Raw genomic sequence first — 12239 nt, forward strand, 5'->3', positions numbered from 1 at the left:
CCCCATCCTCCACCTCTAAATAATCAACAATCGTGCATACACTGCTTTCAAAGCACAGACATATACAGCCATTAATATCTGGATTATTGATCTGGCATGAGCTTTAGCTGTTAGAAAAGGTACAGGAAACTCAAGATTGTGAGAAGCTGTTTAATCATACAGCATCATTCACTGTCATTTAGCTGATTTTAGCTGATCATTTTAACAAAAAACTGAACATCATGAGTTATTGCAAAATTGTTGGACTGTGTTAGAGGTGCACCTGATAAACTGTCAACTTAGCTTAGTGTTGAGAGAAGGTGATTTCTTAAGTACTGTCTGGTGAACTATCACTGATGTTTTACCATAAAATGTTCAAGTGGCTTATCCCAAATGAGAAAATAAAGGGTCTCTGCTTGTGGGCAGAATTTCTGCCCAACAGGATACAAAACAAACCTCAGCTTGTCTTCCTGTTTCTGCCTCAAATACGCTCAACATTCATAATGAGCTTATCAACATGGGATCACCCGCTCTATATGTCAGGATATAAAAGTGTTCATTATGTCTACAACTATACCTTCCCAGTGGGCTTCTGTAAGTGTACGCTGCTGCGGAAAAACACCACTGTAATGATAATGAGAAGTTGTAATTTGTTGATAAATACTTCGCATTAATACTGAAGATGTTTCCTGTACCTCCAGCTCATATTTAGTGGAACATAGAAGATATAGGACATCGGTTGGCCTCCACAATACATCACAGACTGTATATGACATATGTCTGAAAGTTTTTCACATTTTCAGTGTTAATCAAAGCATTAAATAACATTGCTCCGACTTCGTCATTAGACGAAGACTCACTGGGTTAAAAACAGTTGCTTTAAGTCTTTCACGTTTCTTAGGGGGAAGCTCTCACTTGATGACATTTTTCTGAGGTGAAAACGCCTCTTATTTGTGACTGACCCCACAAAGATCTTTACTGATCAAGTTTCAGATTTATTAAGTGGAGTGAACATGAGAATGTTGACCGAAAGTTCCCCAAAACTGCGTCAACAAAAAATTAGGGCAACCAATCCCCTGTGAGTTAATGGCTGCATGAACACAGTGAGGGGAAAAGACAGGCAAAGCAGGAAGTGTGCTGTGCTTTAGCATTTTCTCCAATATCATTATTCCAGTTCACATCAATCAAAATGTTTCTGGTGTCTGGGAGAGCTCTCTGGAGGAACTACTATCTGCTGTGCTTGTAGGACTGAGGTGTAGCAACAGGGAATGCAAAAAGTGGAGCACGAGGAAGGTTACTTCACCGTGTCCTGTTCACAACATTGTGAGTCTACAGTGCGAGGAGCTGCAGCTGAATGCAGATAGTGTGTTACCGGTTGGCGTAGTGCTCGATCCGAGTGTGCGTGTCATCGTGCGAGAGCTGAGGGGATGATCCGGGCCTGCGACAGAGGGAGAAACAGATAGGAAAAAAAAAAACAGATTTGTGAATCCAACCAGGAGGGACTCATTAATCCCAATGCACACATGCACACGTGCACAAGCCACATGAATGAACAGGAGAGCTATGAGGGGAGCGACAGTACGAGGCACACATGTGGAATGGCGTGAAATGCTCTGTAAATAAGCTCCCCGCATCAATCCTGCACTTGGAATACATTTGCCCACGCTTCAAAAAGACGTGTCGGATCCGAGATGTCACACCTCGTATGCTGAGGGAAAAATTGGTATTTTGACATCATTAACCAGGAGTCTCTGAGGATTTAACAACTTTTCCTGCAGTGTTTGGGTCCTTGAGAAATTACGAGCTGACTGTTTAAAATACTGAAAACTTCCCTTTACAAGGACACCTTGACGTTTGGAAGTTTTATCTGTTAAAAGCCCAAACAGGTGAGTTTTCAACACAAAGCAAAAGTGGATGAATAATGTAGTAATGCTTTATTGTGCCAAACCACATTGGCAGCGCGACTCAACAATGCTAATGGAACCTGAACCTTGCGTTTTTTGGTATATGTTAATTCTACTTGTATGCCAGGGCTGTGTTATAGGCTTTTGGCACTAATATTACTCCATTTTTTTTACTCCAATATTACTCCATCTGGCTGATAACACTTTTCACAGACAAGCTGACAATTTGACACTTACTTACAAGTCTTCACTGGTCCAAAATGACCCAAGAAAAACCTGAACCTGACATGCATAGGTTAACTTAAAAATGAGAGCCTTGATGTGAACAGACCCGAGGATAATGCGACCTTGTGCAAAACGGGGTCAACCTGAACAGACTCTGACACAAAGAGAACAACAGCACCTGCAGGAGAATGATGGTTTATCATTCAACAAACAACTGCAGCAGAAAAGAGCAGCAATATAATGATAATAATAACTTATAATTGCTTTTACATAAACTAGTGATTGATTTCTCAAAAGAATGAGACTGAGATGATCCTAGCTCATACTGAGAATGCTCCAATTCATTCAGATGCACGCCGGTATTAAAGCACACCATCCCCAGATCTGCAACAATAAAAGGAGATGATATCTGACCCAGTTAGACTGCAAAGATGCAGCTGTAATGTCATACTGGAAGAAAACCAGTGCTTGTGGGCAAAAGAAAACTATAAATTTTTGGCAGCTGAGGTAGCGCAGTTATGTGTTAATGTTAACTCTGTACAACAACGAGAATGAGCGTAGCGTTGGACAAAAATTTTGCCATCAATGCTCTAAATATGGTGGTATATCTTGGTGGAACAGCAGTGATATGCTGAGGAGAGTGCATACCGTTAGCGTAGCATTGTATTTCAACAGAATCAGTGTATGAAGGTGAAAAGTCATGAGTGAAATGGTGTTTATCAGTCAGCAGAAGAGCAGAGGGACACTCACATTCAGGAGTGACACACCACAAGATATTAATTCTGGGTTCGCAGACTCAAATAAGCTTCATAATCAAGTAATAAGTGCAGGATTTTACTGGCCAGAAGAGTATTCATATTGCAGCCAGAATCTGCGTGACTCATCCTGAATCACTGATCCGCAGGATGATGTGGGGGTCAAGCAGGAGCAAGAACCTATGAGATATAAGCCCACCACAGCTACAGACAAAATGACTCTACATGATGGGTGTGAAATGGGTGGAGGTGAGTGTGTGTGTGTATTAGTCCAAAAGAATATCTGTACAGGAGACAGAAAGTGAATACAGGTTCAGTGTGTATGTGTGTGTGTGTGTGAGCCAGGTACTCACGCATGGTCTACGGGCCAGAAGTTGATCAGAGTGACAGGACTGCAAGACAAAAAAACGTGAGATGATGACACAGGAAGTGGGACGAAACGGCACAGCAAGGCATGATGGGAGCTGTGGTGCTATGGAATGCAGCAGGGTGACGAGAAGTGTGAGACCAGACCCACAGTGAACAAGACGGCATGATAAAACATGAGTTATATGAGTTACAGTGCACAGGCACTCACACACTCACACAGCAAAAAACATCACTGCCGATTAATGATGACCCGTTATATTTTCATTAATCACACGAGCAGGACAGAAAATCATTTCACATCAAATGATGTCAGGTAACTTAGGCACTCATTTTTCTTTGCAACACACAAACACAAAGGATGTGTGCTGTTGCATCATAGAAAGACACACGCCATGTGCATGTGTATTGTGTGTGAATGTTTTAACACAAGTTAACTTCAACCTTCAAGCCCTCATTTATTCATTGCTTAAAACTATAAACCGTCACATGATTGTGTATCTTCTTCCCGGCCTTGAATGATTAACAGATATTCATCATTCCTCTTCAAGTGTCAATACCTTCTCTGTTATTGATGCTGTATCTATGTGCCAGTGATAGTTTTAGAGGTTATTGGGATCTCCATAATCATCAATATTCATGATAGAGGCCAAATGAATCATCAGCACGGCTGATATTATCTGCAGATTATAGCTTATGGTGGATGTATTGGTGAGTTTATACAGAATGTCAGCCCAGGGGCCTTCAGCTGGAGCATGAGCATCCTTTACCAATGGTTTATATGCAGCATTAGCATGGTCACAGAATCATACGGGGACTCTAATCAAGAGGGTTTGTTTATTTACTCTTAAATACTGGCATTGGTGTCAATCTCAAAAATCCCAAATCAGTTAGGCTCCTTGTAAATTTATACTACAAATTCTGTGTTCCTTTCTTTTCTTTTTGACTCTTTAATACTCTCCTTTTCTCACACCTCAACAATGAGGAATATCAAACACACAAACAAACTAAACTTGTATCGTGGAGGCAGCAAACACATGGCACAACACTGCACAAACACCATCACAGCTAAGTCTCCTCTCACACTGTGGCTATCAGAGACTCGGGAGTGTGTGTGTGTGTGTGTATTCAGGTCACATGTGTGTGGGAGTGTGTGTCTCAGTTTGCAATAAAATCTGCTTTCTGTTTGCCCTTGTCTGTGTGTGTGACACTCACGTTTCCATGTTGTCCCCCTCCAGGATGGTCTGGACAGGCAGGTAGCCCATGCGTGGGTGTTTGGCAAAGTAACGCTTGGTCCTGAACTTGTTCTTCAGCACCTTGGCAAAGTCCCGGACATCCTCCCCTGATGTCGTCTGGAGAGAGATGGGGAACAAAGATGGCATTGTTCACTCCATGGGAGTGGGGCACGCACACACACCTTTCAGTACACGCCGCTCATTTATTCCTAGCTCTTTTGCCTTTATACTCTTATACAGTGAGTGAAGTTAATGCCCTCATTGTCAGGTCTGAGTGTGTCATTACAGTTACAAGAGAGAAGAACAGATTTACGACTCTCGCCCAGAGCTTCAGCATCTTAGTTTCAGCCCCGGGCCTTTGCTAAAGAAATCACAATTAACCCTCTCTTCACACTCAGTGTTGTATGTACGTATGCAGCTTCACGTTTACTGCTGCACAAGCAGACAGACAGTGTTTGTTATGCTGTTTTGCAAGAACATATTTCATGCCTTCTTTCAAGTTTCCACTGTGGCCTTGCTGCAAAATTCACTTTTCCATGACTCTGTTATTATCTATGACCCAAAAAAAATGTATTCCCTTCATGGTGCAGTAGTTCTGGGGTCTGTGCTGAAGATGGGCTTACTGTAGAGAAATACATCCGAAATACTGTAATAAATTAATAAAACAAGTATGGAAATTAGATTTTTCTGTCATTACTTCAAGTGAGTCATTTGTAAAATGTCATAATATTCTGACTGAAACACAGCCCAGAAATTTAAAGCTGAAATTATTATTTTTGGCCAGTTGGGTCATCAACACAGCACTGACAAAGTCATTGTAGACAACTTGTTAGTGGTTATTTATTCACATATGCAGCGCATACAGAGCAGCACTCTCGTTCATTTGGAGCCATAACATAAGAGCTATAGCTGCTAACTTTACCTGTGGTGCTGACCAGGAAGTGCACAGTGGGGTTTTCATGTGGAAATGACACTGACAGGAACAGTGAGGATGGCAAAACGTGCTTATTCGCTCTCTCACTGAACTCAAATGAGAAAGTGGATTCCACTCTCATGTCTCTACATCAATGATGAAGCGAGCTACCAAGCAGCTTAGCGTAGCATAAAGAACATTATGCTAATTAACTTGTTACATGTCCTTGGTTTTACTAGGAAACAAAGAGTAACTTGAAAACAACATGTTGTGCTAATCACCTGCCGGCTCTAGAACCATATTAAGCATACAGACATGAGGAGTCTCTTCCTGATTTAATATAACGATCACTTCTCACCATATGGAAGGCTTGCTGAAGACAGGATGCAAGAGCACCCACATTCTCCACTCTGTAACATCAGTTTACTGAGGAAAACCATGTTTATATTCATACCGGAGTGCAGTACTCGACCATGGGGTACTGCATCTTATGTCCCTTGGCGACGCGACCGGAGAAGAAGCAGCTTTGGCAAATGTCATAGTTGAAATGTTTCAGACTCCGATATCTAGAAGAGAGAAAGGAGCGGGAAGAAAAGACGGAGAGAGAGGAAAGAGGGGAAAAGGGAGGATGATGGAGAAAGAGAAACAAAAAAGCAGAGAATCAATAAAAGAGAGAGATTTACAGCTTTGTTTTCTCCAAGGTGGGAGTAGTTAAAATTCCTTCAGCTCAGTACCTAAATGAGAAATTTATTCTTTGGCCCTGGGACTCTTCATTAAAATTTATCACTGCTCTTCTCATGAAGGGGCCCACCAACAACAGAGCAGACACACCTCCCTTTACGGGTCCCAACCTCCAGATAAAAAAAAATAAAAACCTCCTGGGGTTCATGAGTATTTCAAGAGTTGAGGTTACAAATGTGACTGCAGTTCTGTCATTATAATCATATCATCAATCATTCATATGTACAAGTGGGCTGCTTTACTGCCCTGCTGCTGCTAAATTAGATTAAGGCAACGAAAAGGTTCACAAGCTTTTTCACAGCCGCGGCTCGACTGTGGTGACAGAGAGGAATTTCATTGATCAAATGGGTGAGGCTAATGTGTTTTTATTAGAATAATAACTCCCAACAAAGAGCTTTTTAGACTAATGCACAAGCTCACAACAGCCTTCTTTTTCATATATTTCAAATCAGCAGATGAAATAATAAGTTTAGCATTGTGGACCTGAAACAATTACAAAACATTGCTACACCAACCAATGCCATGTCATCAAAGATATTCTGTTAATATTGTATGATTACAATAATGTGCTAATTCTATGTCATTATACAAGAGAAACAGAAGTCAGGTCGTACTTTCGCACAGTTGTACTTAGAGCTAAATGCTAACATGCGGATGTTAAGCAGCTATCATTTTTACCTTGTTAACCATTTTAGTTTAGTGTGCTAGAATGCACACTTCCGTACATCAAAAACGTCAAAAAGAGGACATGCAGTCAGTTGTGTCAGTTTATTTGGCTCCATTTCATGTAGTTTTCTGACTGGTTGGTTTGTAAATGCAGTTTCTCTTAAATCCTATGAGTGTTTCTCGCATGAGGCCCAAAATGACACGCAGAAAATATGACAAGAAATAAAAACTTACTCCCTGGTAACATATCAATTTGCCAATTATCAATACAGCTTCTTTAAAAAGGTGCTGAAGCTTCTTGAATCAAACAGCTGGTTATAAAACACCTCACTGGGTGTGATGATAAATAGAAGAGCTTTGTGAAGCCAACCAGGGAGCATCTCTTTCATTTGTTTCTCTGAGTGTGCAACCCATGAAACGAAATACAGATAAAAAAAAATCCCACTTCTCTTCTCCTACTGTTTAAATAAAGAAGACGACTGCAGGGACAAGAATGCTCACTCTGTTTCAGAAATGAAAAGCTCTTTTGTATCATGTCAATAATAAAAAAGAAATGTGTTCTCTCTCCGGCACTTATTGGAAAAATGGGGACATATAACAGTATTTAAAAAGAACTTATACAGCAAATGGGCTACTGATATATGCTATAGACCAAACACTGATAAATTAAAACATTCTTTCACAAAGCCCAGAAGCTAAAGATCTTCATGTGCAGTCGCTTTCATTTGGATTTAATTGAAAATGAAATTAATTTGGCGTTTTATTGCCCTCTATGTAATGAGATGAAAAATATAATACTCGACGGCAAAATGACTCCAAATCTGCTCATTTCTTTTGATTAGACATTCAGATCTGCTGCTCAAAAAGTGGATAACATGTTGACCATTCACCTCTAAAGTGAATTACTGAAGTCACATTTGTACTGTGAAACCAAAGGTGGTTGTGCTGTGATGGTATCGCGACACTGACCTGAATCCGATAATAGGACACTCTTTGCAGATGTTACACTTGGCCTGATGCTTGGCGGTTTCGGCGGCAGCCACGCGGTGCAGGACGGGTAGCCACACCATGGACTGAGGTTCCAGACGCATCCAGTCCAGAAACATGGCGGCTTCCAGCTCGGGCTTGTTGTTGGCCTGGGGAAAAGGTTGTTATGACATATAGTAATTAAATCAATCTGTGTGTCACAGCAATCCTTTTGAGGTCCAGTAGGCCTAATTTTATAATCACACATCTGACAAATTAGATCTATTACTATTACTATATATTAGTAGTATAAGACAGCAGTGAAGTGGAAATTAGATGATGATTAGATGATTTCATATAATATTAAAATATTAATGATGCTTTTTATAGGCAGTTTAGGCTATTTTGGGTAAATTAACTGTTAAATTAATTGAGTAATAAAAAAAATAATTCCAGGGGGTCCCCAGCAAAAAGGGGGATCATTCATTTTCACTATAATTTCGTCCAGAAGTAACACAATGCCAGCACGGATGATTGTTTTGGTCATATGATTCATACACTTTCTGTACTAAAACAAAATCTGGCAATATGTTTTTCTTGTGGTCACCAATTCCTATAGTCAGCAATGGATGCTGTGTGTGTACCAAAGCCTGATATATCTTGTGTCTCTGTGCCATAGAGCTCCAACGCTGTCCAAGAACTATTAAAAACACATCAGTGAGTCACACTCAATGAAAAAGTCCCCCCTAACAAATTGTGATAAAAACTACAGTTTAAGAAAATCACTGAGCCTTTTTTCATGTCTGTCCAACTCTATAAATTAAAGAGTTGAACAGACAGGAAAAAAATAAATAACCAGAGACAACATATTGCACTCATCCATCACTTTCCCATCAGCAAGGACTCTGGGAACTCCAGGCTTGTGGAGTTTCCATGGGACTGACCCTCCACATCTCCCTCTCTCTTTCTGTCTCACGCCCTCATGCTCACTGACTCTGCAGAGGAAACAGCTGGAATATAAGCGATATGCCGTTTTAAGGCTAAATGTGATGAGATCTTTCATCTGATGTGCATGCCTGAGGGTGTGCATGTTTGTTTCTGTGTGTTTGTGTACTGTCCATCAATGCACTCAAATGTAAATAATCAGAATCTAAGAAGGACTGAATGTTCAAGCCTCATGATGACTGAAAATTAAAGCAAATGCTTTCTGTCATTGAAAATGCCAGTGACAGACACAGGTGTCTGGAACAGAATACGTTTGTGATGCTTCAAGGTACAAACAATCGAGAGACCAGACCATTACAGCATCAAAAACCAAAAAAAAAATCTCAATGTTGACAGCTCACATATATCAAGGTGTCTATTAGTGGTCCTGTCAATCACTGTGCATGTAAAATGTCTGCAATAAAATCACAAACAAAGCAGGTAGACAGGAGGTGACACATGCTGATTGTAATTCTCAGGGGACTACGATTATCTCCAGAAATCACAATTTGATGCTTGCTACGCCTGTCAAGCTTTCTGTCTTTGTATGCCTGCCACATATGCAGCTAATAAGGATGTTGGTGGCAGACTTTCAACTCGAAATTCTTGGTAATTTATTCGTTGAATCAGCGGGTTCATGATTTCAGACAGAGCTCGACAAAAAGAGCTCCTCATTTCTGGCAGGCAACAATGTTTTGGTTGTTTTTGTTTTGTCGTTAGCTGGATCTAACAGTTAAGCTGATGATCGCTCCATGTAGTGGTTAACAACTCTCCAACCGGCCTTTAATGTAAGGTTATTGTTACAAAATAATAAGTTAGCTAATGATATGCTAGCTATTAAAAGCAGTGGAAGTAGTAAGCCAGTTAATGTAGCTAACTAGCTATGCTAATGTTTGCAGCCAACATTAAACCTGACAAACTAATTTTTTAATCCATTCTTACATTTCTTAATTCAGTTCTTGTATTTTGATTCTTTGAAACATCAGTACTATTGTGTTTATTGTATGTGCAAGGACTGTGTCCAAGCTAAAATCTGCTCATTAGATACTCCTTTCCTACAGCCTCATACGCACTGCCTCAACATGTGTACAAACCCAAAGCTTGACATGCCTCCAGTGCTCAGATTCAGTTGCTGAGCTACGATTGGACGATTGCTGCTTGGAGGACAGTTTTCGTGAATGGTCAATGGCCCTCTGTTGAACACATGACAATGGCTTTACTTTCTGAATACATTTGAGGAGAAGAGCTCATTTTGGTGTCCAAAGTAGGGACTTTAAACATGAAAATGCTGGATCATCTTTTGGAGATTAGGGATAATCCAGTCAGACCGCAATTACTGGAAGCCTCGTGTGTATGCTGGATTTGCTGCTTGTTCTGTGGCTCAAATGTTTATGCTGTCTGCTCCCAAACATAAAGAAACACAAAGGGAATGCTGATCTCGAGAGCTGGCAAGTTTCCTCTCCTTGCTTCCCTGTGCCGTCACGCACTTTATCATTTTAACACTCGTATGCAGGTAGGTATGCAGCTCATTCTGCTCTATTTGTTTGTGAGATTTTTTTTACTTGTCTGTCCATAAAAACTCCATTCCAGCAACATCTCTAGATCATTTGTTTGATCCCCTGCAGGTTGTCATTCACTTCTCCTGTTCTCACACACACACACTCGCTCACTCTCTCTCTCTGGCCCTATTGACAAGAGCCTTTAATGCACTTGTTTTCATTATCCTCAGTTTTATCGATGGTCTGCCCGTTATTTTCTGTAAAGCACAATCTAGTTTCTTTCTATAAATAAACCCTGTATAGGTTGATGTAAACAAACATTCGGACTCTCTGTGGCCTTAATCTGCAGGGCCTTAGGCAACAGCGCAAATACACATGCAGGCAACTGCAGCGTTTGACTTCTTGCTATTATTACTGAATACATTCATTATTGCTGTCTATAACTCTGTAAAAAGTCAAATCAGGCTGTTAACTCAAAACAAAAACACATAAAAAGAATTTTTGTGTGTGTGTGTGTGTGACAGGACTTTACGCACAAACTGAAAGCAGCTGCGGACGGAGGGCTCGATGTTGGAGCCACCAAAGGATGCAACTTCACCGAGCTGCCGGGGGATCTGGATGGAGTCATGGAGGAGCAGGCCCAGGCGACGCTGGTCACAGAAACCTGTCGCGCTGGCAACCTGTCTGAACAAGACTGGAGGATGGACAGGGAGAGGAAGGATGGGGGACAGGACAAAACAGATGGAAAGAGAAGAAAAGTACAAAGAGAGAATGATGGATGGGGGTGGATAGAGAAGCATGAGATAGAGTCTGATACTGCACACTCTGTTGGTGCAAGCAGCGCTGCTTTACTAGAGCATTTTCATGACCTTGAAGTTGTTGTTGCCTCTGTGTCTAGTTTTGTGGGAGGTTCAATCAAATGAGGCAGCACAAAATGAGTTGTTGGCATTTTGCTGGAAATTGGGTGCTATATGTAATGGAATAACCCTTGGAAAAAAAAATAAAAACAGACCAATAGCTGTATATAAAGCAGCTATAAAAATAATTCATGTGATTAAAGCAGGAACATCAGTAAATGACTGATGCATTCATCTAAGAGTGATTCTTACAGTATTTCTTGTCCACTGTTTGAAAAGCTTCTCCTCCACATCATTACATTGCTGCAGCCTCCTGGAGGCAGCAGGACACATATGTTGATGAATCTGCAGCATTGCCAATTATTATGCACAGCCGTCCACTGTGTTTACCTTCATTAAATCACACGCAAACAACATCAGGCAGCTAACAAAACAACCATCTGAGACGGATCGGTTTTTACTCTGTGCTTTTTCCCATTTTTTTCCATCTTTTCAGCAAAAGTGTATTTATTTTAATTCCATAAATACATATCTGTATCATTCCTTATTAATTATGATATCATGGTACGATACATTATGTGGGAAACAGCAGAACTACGAGAAATTGATGCAGTTATACAAACAGCTTAAGCAAACTAATATTGTTTTTATTATTTATTTTTACAGTAATTAACTGTTCAGAACCAAGACACCATCTGCCTCTGGCTGCAGATTTGTGGCATTGTGCATTATATAATATTCAGATAACAATATGCTTTCCTGGCAAAGCAGGTTCATTTGTAGTGTCGCTGTGTCACCGCTCCACTGTGGTTGGCTCATCTATTTCAGACAAGCAAGCGCAGGGATGTGACTGGCCGAGAGTGCATTTACATGGCACTTTACTCAGCCTTTGTGCACTTTGCGCCACTGCACATACATGAATCAAAACAGCAGTGAAGACGTCCACACAGTGTGTATGTACTGGCCATTGCGCTTGTGTGTGTGTATCTTACATCTGTACTTATCCTCCAGGTGAGCCTTGCAGAGTGAGATGATTCCAGTTTTGAATGACAGAGTCCGGATCTTCCCAGTACGACCACTACAAAACACCAAAACATATCGGAGTATGTTCAGTCTCGCTGACATAATGGAAACTCGAGTAAGAGAGAG

General features: G+C 40.8%; 1 protein-coding gene across 13 annotated transcripts in view; it reads right to left on the reverse strand.

Annotated features, from left to right (window-relative positions):
- dmd (dystrophin) overlaps positions 1-12239 on the reverse strand; it is a 227969-nt gene that overhangs the window by 12345 nt on the left and 203385 nt on the right. For all 13 annotated transcript variants that reach the window (XM_046382003.1, XM_046382001.1, XM_046382004.1 and 10 more), the window contains 7 exons: positions 12083-12168; positions 10770-10927; positions 7754-7920; positions 5832-5943; positions 4445-4581; positions 3217-3255; positions 1352-1417 (listed from right to left, as the gene is read on the reverse strand). In XM_046382003.1, coding sequence (XP_046237959.1) covers positions 1352-1417; positions 3217-3255; positions 4445-4581; positions 5832-5943; positions 7754-7920; positions 10770-10927; positions 12083-12168 — 765 coding nt within the window. The remainder of the gene's footprint in view (positions 1-1351; positions 1418-3216; positions 3256-4444; positions 4582-5831; positions 5944-7753; positions 7921-10769; positions 10928-12082; positions 12169-12239) is intronic.

Source organism: Scatophagus argus, chromosome 24, assembly GCF_020382885.2.
Source record: "Scatophagus argus isolate fScaArg1 chromosome 24, fScaArg1.pri, whole genome shotgun sequence".
Taxonomy (NCBI): domain Eukaryota; kingdom Metazoa; phylum Chordata; class Actinopteri; family Scatophagidae; genus Scatophagus; species Scatophagus argus.